The sequence below is a fragment of the Anomalospiza imberbis genome, chromosome 4 (genome assembly GCF_031753505.1).
Source record: "Anomalospiza imberbis isolate Cuckoo-Finch-1a 21T00152 chromosome 4, ASM3175350v1, whole genome shotgun sequence".
Taxonomy (NCBI): domain Eukaryota; kingdom Metazoa; phylum Chordata; class Aves; order Passeriformes; family Viduidae; genus Anomalospiza; species Anomalospiza imberbis.
This window is the reverse complement of record NC_089684.1, coordinates 66119956-66141114: the sequence shown is the minus strand read 5'-3', so window position 1 is coordinate 66141114 and position 21159 is coordinate 66119956. Positions and strand designations below refer to the sequence as shown.

The window sequence follows — 21159 nt, the reverse complement described above, 5'->3', positions numbered from 1 at the left end:
AGAGGCAGGAAGATTTTTCCATCAGTATTGCCCTTCCAAGTTTCTGAAATGTAGCAGCACCCTTTTAGGCTTTTGCTGATGTGATCCTTACAAGGGTGTTACTTAGAACAGTCCTAATGGATGGAGGTGACCTGGTAGAGCTTTCAGCTGTATGCCAGCCTTGTCAGCCACTGACCAAATCCTACATATGCCATAAGTTCTTGTTTTACTTGTGGGATGCACAGCTGCAAACTCTTATCCTGTAGGTTTCCTCTTTAGCTGGTTAGTTAATATGCAGAGAGAAGATAAATGCTAGTACCTAGACCTGGATTTAGAAAATGGTTTTTCATGGTGCATGTTACTTTTCCTAGAGAATTTTCTTACTTCTCACTCAGAAGAATTTCAGAGGTCTTTATGATTTTGGGCATTTTTTGATGGTTTTGTTTTTCTGCCCCTACATGAAGCTACACTCCAGTGACACATTTCTTATTAAATTAGCCTTTGTGCAAAGACAATGATGGGACTCCAGCCAGCAAGGGCTGGTGTCATGCTTGTATGTAGTTATGTGAGATGGGAATGTTTTAGCCAGTCCAGTAAAGACATCTTTTAAGGGCTTCTGGAAGGGTTCAGGATTAGTCATGGTCTTCATGGTTTTCATGAATGTTAATCAAGCAGACTCACAGTCTGTAATACATAGGAGGCTGGGCTAAAGATGCAAATTGTCTTCTCAGGTTGTTGTTTAGTCTCCATACCTACTGGACAGACCCTCAATTCTTACATGGGAATGGGGTGGTATTCTTCTAAAACATGGAGTTGCCATGCAAGTTATTAATCAGCACTGGCTATCACAAAGTTCCTGTCATGCTATCATCTCTTAAAATCACAGAACCATAGAATAATTAGGACTGGAAAAAATACCTGCTTGTTTGTGAAAGATTTATGTTATTCACAAAATCAGGCCAATTTTCTGGTGTTTGCTTTTGTTAGTAATACGTTGAGAAGGAAATGCTGGGGGAACTTCTCTACTTGCAGCAGGCAAAGCCTGTGCTTCTATTCCCAGTGCTGCCATCATTCATCATTGCTTTTGCCACTGGTAAGAGAAGATGTAGTACTGGGTAGTGTAGGACATGATTCATCATTTTGCACTACCTTAGTATATGATACTTTCAAAAATAAATAAATTTCTTGCTATATTGGTAGCAGTTGCTCTTGCAGAAAAGGACTCGGCTCTTGCCTTGTGTGGGGAAAGAGGGTGTTGTGGAGAGAAGAGTCCTAAAAAGTAACAATTGAATCATAGCTGGTTGATTGTCTTGAGGTGGTATTGTCCCCATACTCATCTTATTTGTCAAAAAATGGAAAAAGACACCATGAGGTAGAAATTACCAGTATTTTAAAAAGTATTAAATAAATTGCTTTTTAAATGGAATTGTACAATATTTAACGTGATTATTTATGGCTGAGTTAGGATTATGAAGTGTGAGCAACAACATGAAACTACCCTGATTATCCTGACAGATGTTTAAATATTTAATTATTAATTTTTTTCCTTAAGAATAAGTTCTCCCATCAAGAAAGGCAGAACATTTATGTGATAACTGCAGGTAATGAACCATCTGTTGACATGTGAATCAATTAATAATTTTTTATGGGATGCTGAGAATCCTTTTCACTGCATTGTCCCCAGGTAAACGTGGCATGTTGCATCTCAGTTTTATGCTGTTTTTTGGCAGTTGTCAATACAATGTGGGTTGTGAAGGAAGAAGGCACCCAGGAATATGCTTACATTACTCTCATGTCAGCTTTGAAAAAAACTTTTCATGGATCTTGGTGTAAATGAAGTTCAGAATATATGTCTGAAATATTGCCCTCTTGGTTCAGGCTTTATAGGGAGATCTGTGTTACCCAGTGATGACTGCTTAGATTGTGTGATGCCTTTGCACTCCTACAGCTCCTTAGCTTGCCAGGCTTCCTTCTGGCACACAGCCCAACGTGCTGCAGCCCTGGAGGCTCAGAGCACTGCAGTTCTTCTCTTTAATGGGCAACATTACTTCTAACTTAACAAATCCTTACCAATGAGCAAGTAAAATTGAGATTGCTAACTGATACCAGTTCAGATAGCTGCACTGAGTGAATGAGGTTAACTGTATTTTTAACAAACTTGCAAGTGCTATAGACAGTGCTTTCCTTTGTGTTAAATATATATATGTAGTTATGCACAGAATGTCCTGATGTTTTCTGTTACCATTTGGTGAACAAAATCTGCTTTAAGGTAGTATAGAATAAATGTAAAAAGCATGCGTGCTTTACTGAGAAAGTATGTATGATCTGTGCAGGGGGCTGTAGTCAGGGGACCATGAATGTTTTGAATTCAGCTTGCTCTGTGTGATCTGGCTACAGAAGAAAGGCTAAATTTCAGAAAAACATGCTTTTGATGAGTTAGGGACTGTATGATAAAACCTTGAACAGCAGGCAGTTTGTTCAAGTGATTAACAGTGATGATATCCTCCAGAACTGAGTGGGAAATAATAGCATCCATCCCCACATGGTGTATGGGAACCTCAAGTAAACGGGTGGGTGTCACAGTACCTGCAAAGGGTGACCAAGAAAAAGAAAAGCCCTCACAAAGAACTGCTCAATTATGGAGAAGAGGGAAAGCATCCAAATCAAAACTTGTTAGGGGAGAAATTAGAAGCACAAAGGTAGCCAGAAAGTATACAGGACAGAGAAATGCAAGCAAGAATGTCTGTATGCAACAAGAATTTGAGTACTGAGAATTTGTTGGAAGGAGAAATGATGGAGTTGCCAGACTTTTTGGTCAGGACAGGGCTTCCCAGATATCTGAGCATGTCAGGTCCAAGTGTGGTAAAACCATAGATAATGCAGCAGGGCTGGAGTGCAGGCAGGACATCCTCTTGTCTGTGGGACTGTTCTTGTCTTTCCTGTTCCCTGAAAACTTTGATCCTGCGCCAGCAAGCGGAGGTGATGGGGGAGGGAGTTGTTTGGAAAGCAGGGTGGCTCTGCCTCTCAGCAAAGGCAGGTGGAGGGGACAGCATAACCTCCTTGATGTGAGCACTGCCAGCCAAAACTGGAAGGATGGATGAGGTCTCTTAGGTAACAGTAGACTTGGGAAAAAACCTTCCTGAAATGAAAATACCTATTTTTAAAAACTATTGGTAGTTACTAGATGAAACTAATGGTTAGGAATTGTTGATGACCTCCAAAAAGGTCAGACATGTAACGATACAAGAGATGTGGCCAGTAGACATCATTGTGCTTTCTCCAAGAGGCAGTTTGATATGAGAGATCCGTGTCCGATAGCTGGTCTTAGTACAGAAAATGAAAGTGCTGTCCCTGCAGGTGTCTCCAGAAATCAGCAGCACCACTTCCTAATGGCCTGGCTGGCACTTTGCTTTCTTGTTTGAATTGTGTTTTGCTACTGTTGTCTAACAGGTGATGCTGCCAGTCACTACTTTGAATGCAGGCAATGTGAAAAACAAGAAATTAGCATTATATATGCAAATACGTACACAAAATCTGTGTGTATATTGAATTGTGATTTCTTAAAATGAGCCATCCACCAGTCTTACAGACCGATTTTTAATTTTTTCCCCCCTTGATTAGCATCTTTCAGTGTCTGAACCCTTTGCTGTAATGGATCTGTTTTGTATAGGACTAATGGGCTGTATGTGCTTTTAAAACAAGGCACAGCACTCCTCTCACCCATTCCTTAGCAGACCTATTTCCTAGTATTCAAAGCAAGACTTGGAAGGTAGGATTGTATTGTTTGTCAGAATATCACACAGAGTGCTGGAGTGTGATTTCTTGAGTAGCTGTCCCTGGAGAAACATCATGCAATAACCTTTTCTTTCCCCACACTGTGTGCAGCAGTTCCTCGCAAGTGTTGAGTGATGTAGTCAGTCACACTTGGATGACTTCTGTAGCTAATTTGCAGTCATCTCCTTTTTTCATATGCTTTTTCTTGGGTATGTAAGGGTGGGCTGTGCAACAATCTGTTGTATGAGATTATGGCAGCCAATATGAATGTACCTATATTTATGTTTGAACACAAATGTATTTATAGCAAATATTGCTTCTAGAGAGCCAGGGAAGGTCAAAGAGTCAGCTGACCTCATAAGCAGCAGCTTGTGTGAAAAAATAAATTCGGGTGAAACACAACATAGATTTAATGGCCATTAGTAGTACGGAGATTGGACTATGAATTGTTTTTTTCTGAAACAAAAGAGAATTAGTTCAAGCAAACTGGATTATGTGTGCCAGCTGTATAGACGGAACTCTTGGTTTGACTCACTCGTTGGAAAAAAACAAGTCACAATGACTACCAGAATTTAGTTTGTCTTTTGGGGTTTTTATCATTGTATCAAAACATGAATACAAATAAAATGAAAATTTTATGTAGCAGTCATAAAACCTGAGAAATGTGGAAGAGTTGCAAGAATAGCTCAGTAAAGAAAATGGCTTAGGAAGATGACAGTCTCAGTTGAATGTCATGGCATCTTTCCAAGATGAAGTATGTCCTCATTATGTGTGATGATGAGTAGCTCGTAGCTCTGTCACCCAGCTCCTAAAAGGGACTTGGCCTGAGGTGAAGGGCTTTGAGGTGCTCCCTGAGTAGCAGATATGCAGTGCTGGTGCTCAGGTTTTGTTTCCATGGTTCTCTGTAACTGCTGCAGCATGGGGATGGCCACCTGAAAGGAATCAGGGAAGATTATCAGGAAGGGACCAATATAAAAAATCTTCAGGCAGAGCTATATCAAATTTTTTTCGTGAAGAGCAGCTATAAGGCTATATATCTATTTGTGTCTATGTAGTTTTAAATTGAACTATAAAGATGGAAAAATCACTATAAAACATTTTAAACCAATTTTCCAATATAATAATAAGCAAAAAACCACAGAAAGCTGTTCAGAAATATATTTGTTACAAAACAAGTGTGAACCAACGGGTTAAAAACTAATATGAAGACTTGATCCAGCTTATCAGGTACATTCAAATTTAACTCAGATTTATGTGGAGTTGTGGATATCTAACAAAGTTCACCTCTATGAGTGGATGTGTTTAAAGAAAAGGGAGGTTGCTTTGGCTACTCCGAACCACAAAAGGTGGTTCTTGAGGAAAAACAAAACAAAATGAAACAAAAAACAACAAACAACAACACAGAAAATCCCCAAAACCAAACCCAAGTAGCATCTTCATTTGACTTGATCTGGGTATGTCCTTGCTGGTACTTACAAGCCAATATTACTATTATTTTGCAGAGCAGTTTAACTTCTTTTACTGTCTGACACCTACTTCTTAATTGGCTTTTGATACGTGACTTTAATCCACCGTGTAAATCTTTGAAGTTCACATTTTATGCAGTAACTGATGAAACCTTTGCTGTAATGAGAATCTATCTTTGTTATCTTTTCCACTGAGATTTATGGAGTTTTAAAATGTGATATTTAAAAATGGTCATACCTTTGGGTCTTGACTTCTACAAAGAGTGGTTTGCTTCCAGAGTGGGCACACTACCTTAGGAAGACCATACTGTACTTTATTTCAGCTGTTTGACAGCATGGTTGTAAGGTTTGGGAGTCTTAATTTTTATCTGTTGGGATTTTTTGGGATATTTTCTTATGGTATGGTGGTGCAGAAGGCCCCCTTTAATACTGTGGTGTTAGGTAGAGAAGGAATCTCAACTGTAGACATTTGATATAATTAGATATAATAGACATTTGATATAATTTAGTGAGATTGCTTTGGGAAAGTGTATACCTTTTAGAAAGACAACAATGCATTTATGAAAAACAAATAATCTTTCAGCTCCATAGGTACTGATCAAACTCTTTCACAAGCTATGGAAAAGAATGGTAAATACCATCTTCTTGTTACAGTCTGTTTTCCCCTCAGTAATTTTCTCTTCTAATCCTTGCACAGCTAAGGATTGTTTTGTTGTATTTTGTTGTGAATTTATGAGTTTGGCCCATTTAGGGTGAGGAGAGACTTGATTTTTTTCAGCTAATAAATAAGTATTTTTAGTTTTATTCCTATAGAACAGGAAAAGGGAAGCAGCCATCTGCAGGTTTGTTCCTTGCACAACTTTACAATGAGTTGAGCTAGTAGGCCACCAAAAAAACTTGTAAAGGTCTGTTTGACCCATGGCAAGGAGTGTCCCATATTGTCCTGCAAAAGAAATGCAAGGATTTTTGAATCAATATTAATTTACTGAATACCACTCACTTTTCTTCTTAACAGCAAGAGAGTACTGTCTCATTGATTCACTGAACTTTCCCGATTGAGGGGACTTGAACAGGACATGCTTTTTCAGCACTGATTTGGAAAGCAATGGAGATCTTTACCTGTTGTTTGGACTGTCAGGTGTGCAGCCTTATAGGTGTCTATTTCAGAAATAATCTACAAAGGCTGTGTAGCAATGTTATGCAACTGCATTTAAAGTCATTTTAAGCTCAGGCTGCCATGGTCCTATTTCTTTTGCTTTTTCTCACTAGCTCCCAATACTTGTGCAACCACCATCAGCCATTTCAGGAGCCTAATCTGACTGAAAATGTGTCTGTAGATAGAGTTTTCAGCTGTGTTGGCTCCCAGACCACATCACTAGAGAATTGCGTGGATGTTGGTATACATAATAGGCTTATCTAATTCAGGACTAAGCTAGCATTGTGTTCAGTAAGGGAATTGACATACCTGAAGATTTGGGGAGATCTCCCTGTTTCAGTGCAGTGCTGTTTTGTCTGTGTCCTGATATTTCTCTTTATTTCCTGGATAGAACAAGTTTGTGCTTGTAGCTGCAGCCTGAGACATTAAAAATCCTTAATGAATATGGAAAAACACTCCTCAGAATTTGCTGCTTTTCCTGGTGTTTCCAGCGAGGGAACAAAGGAAATAAGAGGGAATGTATACTAACAAATGATGTGGTTAACATACAGTATCTATTGACAGACATCTGGGAATTTGAAGGCTATTCAGGGAAACTAAGAGAAAGATAAAGCTGAAAAGCAACTGAAAGTCATATTTTGGTACAAAATCCTACACCAAAGGAAAAAGCAATGGGACTTGGTTTTAGACTAAAACATTTTATACTAGTAATTTGACAGCTTCAGTAGCACTTCAGTTAAGACTTTGGATTTGTTATTCCAAACTGACCGTAAGATACGCCATGCAATTTTTTGTTTGCTTAGGGTTTTGATAGTGCAAGAAAAATGATACATGGGTTAATTGCCTGCATTCCTGTGAAAACACTGCTAGATAGAACAGAATAGAACAAAGCAGTGTTACATAGCAAGGATAAGTTTTGCTTCTATAGTAAACAGTTCATAAATGATTGTTTAATGATCGCTTCACAAAATTTAAGACAAACATTGTTTTTAAATCTCACCTTCTGGCTATCTCTATTAAAAGCCAATAGCAAGCTCTTTCTTGCAGTGTTTGTTGCTCTCTGTCATGGACCAAAAGAAGCTACTGTATGACCTGAGATTTCTTTGTGTCACAAAATTTATGTGAGCTTATGAATGGAGGCCAACCACCAATAATAAATTTGTGCTGCATGCATAGCACAACAGTTCATCTCCTCTGACATCATGACTGAATAATTTATAGATGTAGTTATCCTGGAAATTGTAGGGATCATTAGCATTTTAATGAAAAAGATACAGCTGTTGTACTAAATCTTCACCTTTTTTTTTCTTCTCCCTCAGTAAGAACTTGGATCTGCACTCTGGAAGCAGCTGACAGCGTGTGGGAATGTGCTGACTGGCACTATGGGCAGGCGCTACCCAGGGGCTCACTATCGGCCAAGCAACTCATGTATGTATGCAATCTGTCTAATTTATTTGTTGCTTTATTACTTTTGAAGGCTGCTAAACCTATCAATTTTGAAATAGTATTTATAAAGAATGCTGACTTATTCTAATCGATGGCAGCCCTTCTGTGTGCATACCCAAATGGTAAGTATATTGATTTATGTTTAAACTGCAAAGGTACTTTCTAGAACTTTAAAAAGTGGCTTGCCATGTGACTTGACCAGATCTACCGCAGTGTGCTGTGGTTTGTGTTCAAGGTCTCCAACTTCATTTATGATAGAGTTCTAAGCTTAGCTGCTGTTCCTCTTCCCATCCATCTCAAGCTTTTAATACCAGATACCTTCAAATTAACAAGCTACTGGAGCTCAACCTAAAATGTCACTGTGCACTGTGGCTTCAATTGCTTACAACTGCAGCTAACATCCCCAGTTCAGATTATTTATATTCTTGAGCTCAATATTATTCACATTGTTTCTTTCCTCGGAATTGTATCCTATTGGATTGTATTACATCATCCCTTACTGTAGTTTGTCTTCTGTAGAAGTACAAAAAGGGAGCTCCTAGAATTTATCACCTCACTCCTTCCATCAGCAGCCACACTGCAGTGGTTCCACAGTGCAGACCATGGGAAGTGAGCTGATGTGACCTCCCTGGAGAGCTGTGGGGTAGCACCCCACCTCCAAAAGTCTGCTGCTGGTTCTTGTGCACTTTCTGTTGATCCCTCAGGCTACTGAGGTGAAGTTGTGGTAGGTTAACTTTTGTATGCACTCTTCCTTCTGCTGTAACAAAAGAACGTGATCCCACTGCATGGTAAGATCCTGCATTTAGAACCTGACATTTGGGGTTTTGCCTAACCACAGGGCTAAACCCTAGGAAGCAGTAAAGCATGGTTACTTTCTGCTGCAGACTAATCATAGATATCCTAAGAATACATGTTAAAATGGTGCATTAGAGCCAGCTTAGATACTGTGTCCAAAGACTTGTTTGAAGGATATTGTCTATACCACAGTGGAGGAAATAAATGGCTGTTACAGTTTTTACAGATCTTTGTGGTCAGGTGCTGGAGTACTGAGTTGGACTGATCTGTTTGAATCACTAGACATTAATTCTGGGCACTAGCTTTCAAACATGGCCTCTCAGTGTATTGCCAGACATGATATTCACATCACATGCCTAGGCTTAAAGCTCAGACATTTAAGATATTCTAGTGTAGAATCAAATCCATTCCTGCTTAGAGAGAATGAATAATAGGCATTAGATTCTTACCAGAAGAGCTTGAAATGCTGTTCCTGTTCTCTAGTTGAACAGTTTTAAGCATGAGGAAGTAGAATTGTTTACTTGGGAAAGGCTGGGGCTCCCACCATCTGCCAGGGCCAAAACTTGTGTCAGAATCAATTGGCACCAGAACTCCCTCAGTTTGAGGACAAAGATATCAAAACACCTACTTCATGAGTGCTTTGTGCTTTTGTTAAGCTAAATTTCCCCTTTCCTTAACCTGTCAAGGTTTCTAAGCCAGGAAACTTTCTTTGTTTTTTGGTTTTGTTACTGTATGATTTGTGCAGCTTCCTGGTGCTTAACTAACATGTTTTGGACATCCAGCAATAATGGTATTGAAATTGCCCAGTATTTGGGAAATGTGGATCATAATGAAATCTCTGATAACAGATTAGATCTCGATGGAAGTGCTGGTAAAACAAAGGATTTTGCTTTTGTGTTCTTTGCATAAATAATGAGTAATTGCACCATCTCTGTTATTGTATTTCATGTTTACTATTGTTGCAATCTTAATGTTGTACATCAAGGACTTGGTGCTGCCTTAAGCTTTAGTCCCTGACTTTTATCTTCTGTCTGTACGTATACCTATACCTAAATAAATCTGTGAAGGGAAGAATTTGGCCTGCATGGAATATAGCAGCTGTATTGCCTTTTAGGTGGTAAGGTAACATTTCATCCATTTATGGCATTGACTATTTTGTTGAAGGATTTCATAAATTTATTGGATAGAATAGTGTGTGGTCTTATGAGAATAACAAAGCGTTTTATAGTTGTGGAAACACATAACAGTTTAAATAGAAAATGGCTTATTTGAAGCCTAATGTTAGGAAATGTATTTCCTATACAGGTGCTGAAGGTATAAAAAACAAGCAAGGTGTTTAAATTGTAAAATGGAGAGCTGTGAATTTAACAGGTGCCTGCAGGTTTAGACTTTTAAAAAGTGTTATTAGAGAGCAATGATCTCCCTTGTTTATTGTCAGCAAGCAAAATAGTCTTAGGTGTGTCCCTAGCACTGTCTAATGCTGCTTGTGCTTTGAACACTCCCTGGTGTACTATTTTGTTGGGTTTTCTTTCTTTTCTGTATTTTCCTTGTGAAAACATACAGACTAAGGATGAATGTAGTCTCCACCTACTGGGAAGCTAGGTTTTGTAAACAGACTTCTTTCCTTAATTTCTCCTGAGCTTTTTTATTTATATTTTTCTAATTCTTGCTCACAAACTCCACTTTTCTGCATTGGCTGCAGCAGCTCTTGTGAAAACATGGTTCTGTTTGGGATGTTTAGGTAGACGCAGACTTTATTCCACACTAAATTTTTTTCTGTATGTCTGGAAAAAACCTTTTTAAAGGGCTTGTCCATGCATATCCTGTCCACAGCATAACAACTCATTTATTTTAGTGAGTTGTAGTCTTTTGCATGACATTGAAATCTGACCAAGTGTTTTGAAGAAAATGGGTTTGACTCTAGTGCCTTCCTGCTGGCATTCAGTGTTCCCAAAGGGCTTAAACAGCAGCAGCAACAGCAATAATAATAGTAATAATAACAAAAATTAAAAGTGCAGAGTTTTGTGAGACTGCTTTAAACAAAAAAAAGCCCACTTTTTCACAGGACATTGGAAGTGAGAATACAGAAGTAAGTGGGTGGTAGTTTTCAGCACTTGCTGACCGTTGGAGTGTTCAGGGGTGGAAGCTGAGTCCTGCAGTGGCACGTCAGCTTTCACTGCGAGGAAGGGACCTACCTGCACCTGGAACTCCAAGACCAGCCCTCGCTGCCCAAAGACAGTGGTGCCACATGTCCCACCCTAAAGTCATCCTCTTGATTTGTGGCAGGTAGAGGTGGATTTCTGGATTTTTGACTATTAGTGACTCAGACTAAGGTTCATATGAAATGATTTTTTTAATGTGATTCTGCAATATAATTATTAGAACTGCCTCAGGTTTTATTTCAGAAACTTCAGCTGAAGGGTGACTTTTTCATCCCAACAATCTTTTTTTGGGAAATGCCATTTTTCTGAAGCATTCATAAGTTAAGGATCACAATGAAAGGAAATATTTCTCATGAGATGGCACTCTCCTGGACTGCAGATGGGAGAGGTTTGAGTCTTGGTTTTTCATGAACATCTGCTTCATGAGAAAGCTGCTCTTATAGAGAATTCAAAGTGCTTGAGGGCAGAAAGAGCAGGGTTGGTTTTATAAACTTAGGGTTTGATTTCCCTTGAGGAACACTCAAATTTCGGCTCTGCCTCTGTCTATTCAGCTTCCCAAGGAATGCCTAACTGTGCCTTTCATTGCACTGAGCTTGTAAGGGCGCTGTTGTTTCATGAAACTGGTGGAAAATCTTAGTTTCACTGCAGTGAGATAAAGAAACAAATGTGAGAATGGTGACATAAATAACAGCAAACCCCTGAAAGAACCCCAAACTGCCAGTCTTGCAGCCGGTTCTGACAATTACATTGCTATCATTAGCACAAGATGAGTTGGTATAAAAATGTATCATGGTGTGGCTCTGTGGGCTTGCAGCTGCTCCTAGAATAACAGAGTACTGACTCAGAGGCACCTCACCCCTAGGAGGAGGAGTGTATGCACTGTGCAACTCTTGGTAGAAGCATCAGTAAAATTCTATGTCTGCAAAATCCTGCCCTGTATCTCCTGACCTTTTCTTTCCAGACAAAGACATCTTGGTGTAAATGAGATTCAAACTTTGGCACTGCTCAGATCATGCTTGGGCAGGTGACACTTTCCTGTAAAGTTTCTTTAAGAGCTCCACATAATAGCTGAGGAAAAGGCAGGAATACCGATGACTGATGGGAGTGGAAATTGCAGAAGTACCCAGTGACACGTGTTGCTCTCTTCCTTAATGTCTCTCTGGTTTCTGCCTTTACTAGGATGCTGTATGGAGACTGGCATAAGAACTTCATCTTCCTCTTGAGTGATCCTTGGTGAAGCTCTAAAGCTTGTGCTCTTGTTGGCAGATAATAGCTGACTCAGAGCCTGCAGATGAAAAGCTTTCTTTAGGGACTGTGTAGTGCTCTGAATGCCTATTGTCACTTATGCACTTATTTCTTAGCATAATTAAATAGTAGCCCTATCTCAGGATCCTGACAGGTCAATTTCTTCTTCATGGGGGAGTCAGAGATAGATGCTGAAGGTTTCCTTGTAATTCCACTTGGGGTTGCATATAGTCATGGAGAGCCACCATGATAGCAGATTTGCATTGTGTCTGTCTCCTTTCACAGAAACTCTAGTTCCTTTGGTATTTGATACCTTGTAGAGACCTGTGAGTTTGTAGATAAGAAAGAAAAACAGAGAATTTTGGCTAGCATGTCAAGAACTCAAGATTCTATGTTGTAGTTCAGGCCAGTAATACTGGTAGTTAGTTCTGTTCCACTTGTTCAATGTCTCCTACAGCTAAGTTTGTTGAAACTGAATCTACTTTCAGCTACACTTCAGTGTAATTAATATAATTGCCAGTAAGTGCAGTTGCTTTTCTGTTACGTTCTCCTTTCACTTTATTATGGATTGATCTGCTTAGCTTCTGGGGGACCATAAAGCAAATATGATAGTTTGATTTCATTTTCGAGCACGTGGTTTGTTTTATATGTGAGCACTATGGGCAAAGCCTTCTCAGGGAGCTCTACTGGCTGCACCAGTCCAGAATTCAAGTCACTGCTGTATTCTAGCACCATAATGGTACTTGGGACAGTTGCTGTAGTGTATGGCTCTTTCAGTCATCCCTTGGCATTCTGTCAGCTTAAGCAGTATTGCAACACTTGGTTTATAAACTGTTGTATATTTAGAAATATTTCTGATTTGTCCCATTGAGGTTTGGTTGAAGACAACTCGTAGCTTTGCAGGGAATTTTCAACCTTGCTGAGATGTTTGTGTAATGAGCCTTATTTTAGTTCAACCTTTGATGAAAAAACCAGACTGGAAATGTAGTGACCTTTTTTGGTTTGATGTACCTGAGCTCTGTTCCTTTACCGGAGACAAGGAATATGTGGGTAGGACATGAGTCCAATTTTCAGGCAATTTAGCAGATATAGTTAAAAGTGCATATGTATACTAACCTTACCTAGGTGAGATACAGAACATTTTTAATGTACATGGAACACAAACAATCTTTTCAACACGCAAAATCCTAATTTGCTTTTCTTGAGAGCCCTGATAGTCTCATTTTGCAAAAGCTGGCATTCTCATGTTCTTTTCTGTGTCTGAGTCTTGGGCTTTTTATTTTTATTCACTGGTGTAACTAACTGGTTACTAACATACTGTTAGCAATTTGAAATTATTTGCAAACACTTAGGAATTAATGAAATTAGATGTGTTCTTTATATTGATTCTTTTGATAGAAACATACTTTTATTCTTTATTTCCATATAGATTTGTAGAGATTCAACTGAAGGATTATTTTCCATTTTTTTTAATATTCAAATTTTCATCTCTAGAGCCTAATTTTATACTAAGTGCCACTTTACAGTAAAGAGAAAACAATTTTTGTTGTAGAATGCTCTTTCAAATGCTTTCTAAGATCTCAGCTGTGAGGCAGTAAAAATAGGTGGCTCAAAACTATTGCTACCAGTCTGAGTAATTTGAGGATAAAAACAATTCTGGATAACCTTGTTTGATAAAAGTTTAATGTATAACTAGGTATGAATTTTTAATATGTGCTTCAGAGGGCTGATTAAGTTGTGGCAGGTGAAATCATGATGGCAGGCCATCAGAAGTTTAAAATAAATTAGTTGAAGAAGGGAAACTGAAATGTCTTTATGTGCAGGCAGTTAGTTGTTCTTGGAGAAGCAGATTGTGCTCAGGAGTATGCAGCCTTGTGTTTGGGCTTTGCAGGAATAGGGAGTGTTTGCAGGAATAGGGAGTGTTTGCAAGCCGCAAATAGCAGGGCCATAGACAAGGTGTGTGGGAGGTGGTTACTGATAATAATCTGTTTAATTTTTTTTTCCCCAGTACAGCATCTGTGCTGGAACCTTACCCATTCCACCTGACAGGGTCTCAGTTAACATTCTGCCTACTTCTCTAACTAGTACTGTGACCTGTGCTTTGTCCTTCCTGCTTTTGGTGCCTGTGTCACCTGATCAAAGAGCTTGGGATTGGTCCAGTGCTGTTTCAGACAGCTGGAAAGCTGGTCCTGGACCTTGTGGGTTTCCTTAAGCCTGGTAAGGAATAGATCATCTTTTGAGTGGCTCTGTTTCCTGATTTAGGAACTGATCAAAGTTAAATTTATGTGGAGCTGAAAAATCCCTGGTTTGAAATCAGTCTGAATCAGTCAAAGTCCTTTTATGTTCAAAATCTGTAGCCCTTGACTCCTTTCTAATGCTCCATCAAGCATATGGGTAGGCTGCCTGTCCTACAAAACATTTTGGTTATGTTTTTTCACTGAGAGAGCTTATCCTAACTTTGTTTCATATGACATTTTGCTTTTGTTTTGGTATTTCTCATCAGCTTTGATTACACACTGTTTACCTTCAGGCTTGGTGAGAGTTATTTTTGGATGGCACTTGAGATTAAAGCTGCAGAATACAGAAGTCCTTCTTGCCTTATTGGTCGTCTCAAGTGCAGAAATTCAGGTTACAATAACTGAGTTTGTGTTTCTGTTTAAGGAGAGTGATGTTTATGTTTGTGCCCTGTATTAGCACTTAGATTAAAAGTAGGGATATTTGTAAATTAGCAAATCGGTCCGAGGTGCAATCCTTATTGTAGATACTGAGTAATTTATATGCCAGTTAAAAAAGCAGAATGTTAGGGCTCAGCAGTTTAATTTAAGCAACGGGATTAGAAAAAATTACAGCCATTCACTTAGCCAATGTTGCTGTGAACGTATAGATCTAATGACAGGTCTTGTTATCTGTGATCACAAGTAGCCAGCAGATAAAAGACACTCCATCTTCTTGCTGTGACAACACTGGTTTTGCCTACCAAACTGTTCCATTCTACACATGGGGGAAAATCTAATTAAAGGGAGAAAATTGAATTTGGAAAAGACTTAGCATGCCATCTTGGGTTTTTTTCCCTCATTAAATGCAGGATTACTCTTTATGGCATGTCATGGCAATACTTTATATAAATGAAAGAATTGCTCATTATTTCCTAAAGTGGTTACTTGATTTAAGATAACTGTAGTAGCACAAGATGACCCATGTTCTCTGCTATATAAAGTTTCAGTCAGGTAGTCAAATATACACTGATTATTTAGATGTATCTATCTTAATAAAAAAAGTACAGGAACAGTGGATTTAGCCGGTTTCTTTTTGTCATTAATTTTTTTTTTCTTTTTTCTTTGTATCTGTTAGAATCTGACTCTGGGAAGCATCTTGTCTTAGAATTTTTTCTGGATGAGGAGTTTGACTGGCTTTGTGGGAAGGGGGAAGGATAAAAATGGTAAATGAGAAGGCATACTCAACTTGAGTGCTACAACTCATTGAGGATCTGAAGTTTGTTTTCCTCAATTGCGCCACATAAAGACAGATCAGCTTTATAGATTCTCATGAATAAGAGCACCACTGGAACAGAAACAGCACTGCTGCTCGGCTGTTGCAGTTGGTTGGCAGCATGATTATCTCTAAAAGGAGAAATGTCATTCTTGTGGCAGCAGAGGCTGGCAGGGTGCCTCTTGGGGATGGAGGAGCTAGGACAGAAAGCTGGTTACCAGATGGTGATTTCAGTAGGACTAGGTGAAGCAGGAAATAGCTGGAAATGGGAGAAGCTGCATTTAGCAATCAGGTTGAAGTGGCGATTTTATTCTGATGTGAGGACAGATCCAGGGTGGAGAAGAGAGGGCAGCTGTGATTACCTGCTTGGGCAGGAGTGTTGTATTTGATGATCTGGAGAGGTCCTTCCCACCCTCAGCAACTCAGAGATTTGTGTGGACTCATCTGCAGATAGATTTGAGAGTACCATGTGTAAGGTGCTGGCAGCCTTGCTCCTTTCCTGCTCTTGCATTCCCCAGACTGCTCTGCCCACCATCGTAATTCGCTTCCTTGGCTTTGCTGAGCTTTTTCTTTCCAGCTTCCAAGTTCAGTCCAGCTAAGATGTCATTGCCAGAGGGAGCAGCAAGAAGAAGATCATTAGCTGTAGTCTCTGATCTACCACAGCACTGCATTTGAATATTTTCTTTCCTTTTCCATTCTGGAAATGTTAGGTGTTGCCTGGAATTTGTGTAGATATCTAGGTAAGAAGAATCAGATGACATATGATACTAAGAAAGCTTCTAGTCTGGATTCTGATTTCAGCTAATAATGTAAATCTGGAGTTTATTAGGATGCTTTTGGCTGACATCTGTTTAACTATTACCATTTAGCTGGTCATAGTTTTAGAATGAATGTTTTAACATTAGAATTCACCCTTTGAAGTGAAGGGAGATAATTGGTGTTGAGCTGCAATCATTGTAGAATGAAAGTGCTCCCTACAGCTGCTTAGACTTAAACTAAAGCCCAGGTGCATTAAGACCTGTGGCTGTAGCCCTGTGGCATGAAGATGTCATTAAATGTTTTGTGCTCAAGAGACATCCTTGCAGAAGGGAAATCTGCTTTTGGGAAAAATATGTATTATTTTTTTCCTATGTTTCCTAGATGCAGTGGCAAAAATTTTTCATTAGTACCTTGTCTCTCACTGTGTGTGTCATTCATATCCAAACCAGAGACTTTAGGGCAAAATGGTTTATTTATGAGAATATGGCCAGGAAAGGGCCCGATACTGGAATTTACTGCCTAATTTTCTTTTTATGATTCCCTCCTGTGAGATCAGCCCTGTGCTTCTTAGTTTCATATGCTAGATCTCATTCTGCAAATTTTCTTGTGAACCTGCCTTACTGCTGTGTTTTCTTTTACAATGCTGTGGTGGTTTCCTGAGTAAGCTGTAATTGGGTAATTGGAAAAACCTCATATTTTCCAATGTATTTTGCTACAGTATGTTGATTAAAACTGGAGAATATTTTTGAATTTGTGCTCCTAGTAAAGCTGTACATTAACAAACATATAATAGTTATTTTTAATTACATGTTCGTGTTGTTGCAGACTAGTCTCTCCTATACTTTGACTGTCAAATATCATTAAAAACTCAGAAGATCCTCACTTTTATGCCGTGAGCTTTATTTAGAATGCTTAACATCTCTCTGGAGCTTCTAAAATGTGGTATTTTTCTTTTGTGTTTTCCTTTGGTTTTAATTCTCAAATGGTCCCTCTTTTCAGATTTCAAATTATAATCTATTTCCTGATGCATTGCTGACGCCCCGCGAGCCATGTCAGAAGTACTTCCAGGTCAGATGCCCTTTAAAAGATTCTGCTATGCAAATATGTAAAATTTTCCTCTTATTTTTCTTCTTCTTCTTTCCAGGTTCATATGTCACTTTCATTTTGCACTTACACATGAAAAAGAGAAAACACTTCATTTTTTTTAACTGTGCCTTTTTGAAGAAACTCTCTACTGAACTTTTTAAAAACTTCCTGTAGAAAATACGATGCAAAAAAGTCATCAGATGGCAAAGACAAATTGGTCATGCACTATTCTTTGTTTGCAATGACATTTTCTCTCTCTTTCTTCTAGCTCTGAAAGTTACATGACAAGATTGAAAAACATCGATAAAAGCCATTCAAGTGATAGCATTATTTGTATTATTATGATCCTTAGAGAACAGGCACTATTCTGTGTTGAACACATTATAGTGGTAAAAGTATTTTCACCTATATCTGTAAGAATATTAAAAGTCTACAATTGAGGCTGAGAGTTCTTTTAAAAAGTAAGCAAATTGAAACCCTTAATGAATTGCTATGACAGATCTTCTACTGAGTTAAGTGCTGTCTTGAAGAATCAACAATTTAACCATATTCATATTCCCAGTAATGATAATGTTCTAATTGTTGTTAGCTTTTCACCAGAGTAGAATATTTTTAGTGTAATACCCTACTTTTACTCACAACTTAGCAGCGTTCCCCCACTTAAACTGAGATATATGTATCAACTCAGTGATTCCTGGTCTGGTTGTCCATTTGTCTTTGTTTTTCAGCAGAAAGTAGAGAAATTGAAAATATGGTGCCCTGTGCCAGTAGCATGGTCCTTGCTGGTGGCCAGGCAGCACAAGGAGCTGTCTGAGATGGGGATGGAGTTTGCCTGTGGCAGCCCTGGATGCAGGAATCTAGGGTTCCTGCATTTTACTGAAGTTTTTAATTAGAAAGCTGGCACGTGCTTCCTCTGGGGAAAGTGTTGTGTTTCAAGCATCATTGTGTCCTGTATAAAGGAGGAGGGACAGGCTATTGCTCTTCTTCCTTACGCTGTTCTACTGTGCAATCTTTCTTCAGTGCTCTTAGGCACTTCCTCGCATTTCAATTTTTCTGATGCTTTAGTTAGTCCCAGTCTCAGAGCAACTTCTGCCCTTGAGATGAAAGATCTGCCCATCTGTATTTCTTCTTCTCTTTTTGCCTTCTTTTTTTTTTTCTTCCTTTTTCTCGTATCTGCCTGCTTCCAAGAGCAGAGGGAAGCTGGCCACGTGCTGGGAGCGCAGAAACAGCGTGCCTGTTCATTGATCATTTGATCATGATGGTTTGATCAACGGATCACCTGAGGTGGGGTCAGGAGGGGAGATGGTGTCTAGTGAAAGGTTTGTTTTGACATTTTTCTGTTCATGGTCATACACCAGTCCAACTTAACACCCAAGTCACCAATACTTTGTGGACCGCAAAGACTCCTTGGCTCAGGAGTTGAACAATGTGCCAATGTTCATCAAATTAATGGAGAGCCTTTATCAAGCAGATTAGTAAAATGTAATACATTTTGTTGCAATGCTTCCAAGGTCTTATTGTTAACAATATTTCTGAGCAATGAAACAATAACAGCAGGGGACGAGCTAAAGATAAGCTGGCAAGCAAACACATAAACTTTATCTGGGAAGATTATTTTTTAATAAATTTGTTCAGTGGCAAAAATAGTGGCAAATATTGCATGAAGTAGCTCATTTGTAGCAAAGGAGAAGAATAAATTTCAGTCTTGTTCCATATTGTGGTAATTGTATTTTTTTTTGTGAAAAACATAAATGTTTGTTTTAATTTACTGAAGCATGAAGTAAAATGTAATCTAGTGCAATCCCTAGATACCATGCAATTGCACAAATTCTAAAGGTCAGGCGGGGGGGGGGGGGGGAATTATCCTGCCCTATTACTTTACTTTTTTATGTGACTTTCATGTTGTCAGATTTTGAGTGAATCAGAAAAGAGTACAAAGCAGCCAGTTGATATGTAGAAGCTGTTTAATGTAAACATTTTGGTAACATCTGGTCGGATGCAACCTTGCTTACATTAGACCTCATTGGTTTTGAACAAGATCCAGAAAGCTCTGTGTGTGTATATGACATGTTTATCTGAGAAGTAATTTATAAAGTTCCATTAAATTTTGTAATAGTTGTGTTTTAAAGTCTCTTGTGGCTGAAGATTTTTTTCCAGGATGTTTGTTAGCCATTACCTAAGGTGATGGCACAGCATGTCCATGGGGGTAATCTGTCTTCTAAAGAATTTGCAGTTGGTTTAGATTGACTGACCAGGGCTTGAGAAATTGGCAAACATGAAAAATTGTAAAATTTAGTTTAAATTCTGTTTTTAATAAGTTTTAGAAATTGTTCTTCAGCAGCTGGGTGGGTGATTCAGGGAACAAAGGGTATTATTACTTGATCTGCTTGGTTTCAAATGAACCAGAGTGATGTTTGCAAGTGAGCAGCAGCTTTGACAGCATATCAAAGAGGAGGGCAACTCTGCCTGCATTTAGGTAACAATGTCAAGTGCTCCTTTTCACTCTGTTTATATATTATGTGTTCTTTTAAAACCCATATATTTAATCTCTTGTAAATCTGTACAGCAGTCAGTTCGGTCATATATCAAATATCCAAAGATGCAGCACAGCTCAGCTGGAATGATCTGTCATCAGCTAGCTCAAATTACATCTTTTCATTCCTGGATAAGCCCCTGATACCTTTTTATGTGTAATATAAGCAGTCAATGATAACTGAAAATTAGGAACAACAGAAAAGGTGTTTCATGTTGTGGCAGTGGGAGTGATTTATTAATTGGCCTCTAATTTAGTTGCCAGATATCAAACAACTGTGACTACTACAGTAAATTGATGTGTTCATGGAGTACTTGTGCAGATTAGTGGAAGCCATAAATAGACAGTACAGGAACAAATTACAGGGGTTTTTTAAATGAGTTTTTTAAAGAGCTATATATTGATAATTTTTAATAGTCTAAAAATCTGTTTCCTCAATAAACTTCATATTTTTTCAAAATATGAGCTGTGCCCATGGCTAAGAAACATCAGAAACTTGTTTACAAGCAGACAAAAGTATTTAACAGTGTAGTATGTTTACTCTGCCCTAGGATGTGTGTTTTATCCTTAAGCTTGAACTTTGGGAGCTATAGAAATAGTAAACCATCTCTGGAGCAAGCCCATTGTTTGAAGTTGATTGAATTCCAGCAGGGTATTTTGTCAAGGGATTTTTTTCCCTGCCCCTGGAAATCAAATATACGTTTGTGAAATAATCTTCTACTTGTACTCCCTGACCCTCTACTTCCCTTCCCTAAAAAAAAATAAAAAAGGAAGGTGGCAGGGGAGGGAGGGGAAAGAAAGAATGAGAAAATGCAAGTGTTAGGAGTCAACAACTGACCAGCCAGTCAGGTTTAGCAGGAACAGCACTACCCAAAGATGAAAAAGAAGCCGCATCTGTCTGCAGTCTGCTTAGAAATAGTTCAAACTTCTGCTTCCTAGTGATGAGCACTTGAGGACTTATTTCTCTCCTCATCCAAGACAGAGGTGAAATGCTGTAACATAACTGTAACTGTGAAATATGGTAATATTGTGAGAGTCCAGGCATTTGCAAAGGCCATCCCTGCTGTCCCAGATTCTGTCTGCAACAGATTCAGAAATGAAAAATCTGCCCTAAAATTGTCTTGTATAGGGTCAAGCTTTCTGCTTTTTCTCGTCTTTGTGATCCTGATGATCTCTCTGTAATTTTTTCTGCCTCTGTTCTTCCTTATTTAATAAGATAAGCTTTTGTCTCTTCTCTTACCCACATAGGTTGTGGTAATTTTCCTCCTG

The 21159-nt window shown here is 38.7% G+C and overlaps 1 protein-coding gene across 9 annotated transcripts in view; it reads left to right on the top strand.

Annotated features, from left to right (window-relative positions):
• Nucleotides 1-21159, top strand: part of APBB2 (amyloid beta precursor protein binding family B member 2) — a 168391-nt gene that overhangs the window by 57437 nt on the left and 89795 nt on the right. For 5 of the 9 annotated variants that reach the window (XM_068188946.1, XM_068188945.1, XM_068188942.1 and 2 more), the window contains exons 3-4: nt 7695-7803; nt 17271-17339. In XM_068188946.1, coding sequence (XP_068045047.1) covers nt 17321-17339 — 19 coding nt within the window. In that variant the 5' untranslated portion in view covers nt 7695-7803; nt 17271-17320. The remainder of the gene's footprint in view (nt 1-7694; nt 7804-17270; nt 17340-21159) is intronic. The other 4 variants (XM_068188940.1, XM_068188938.1, XM_068188939.1 and 1 more) reach the window with 1 other exon arrangement.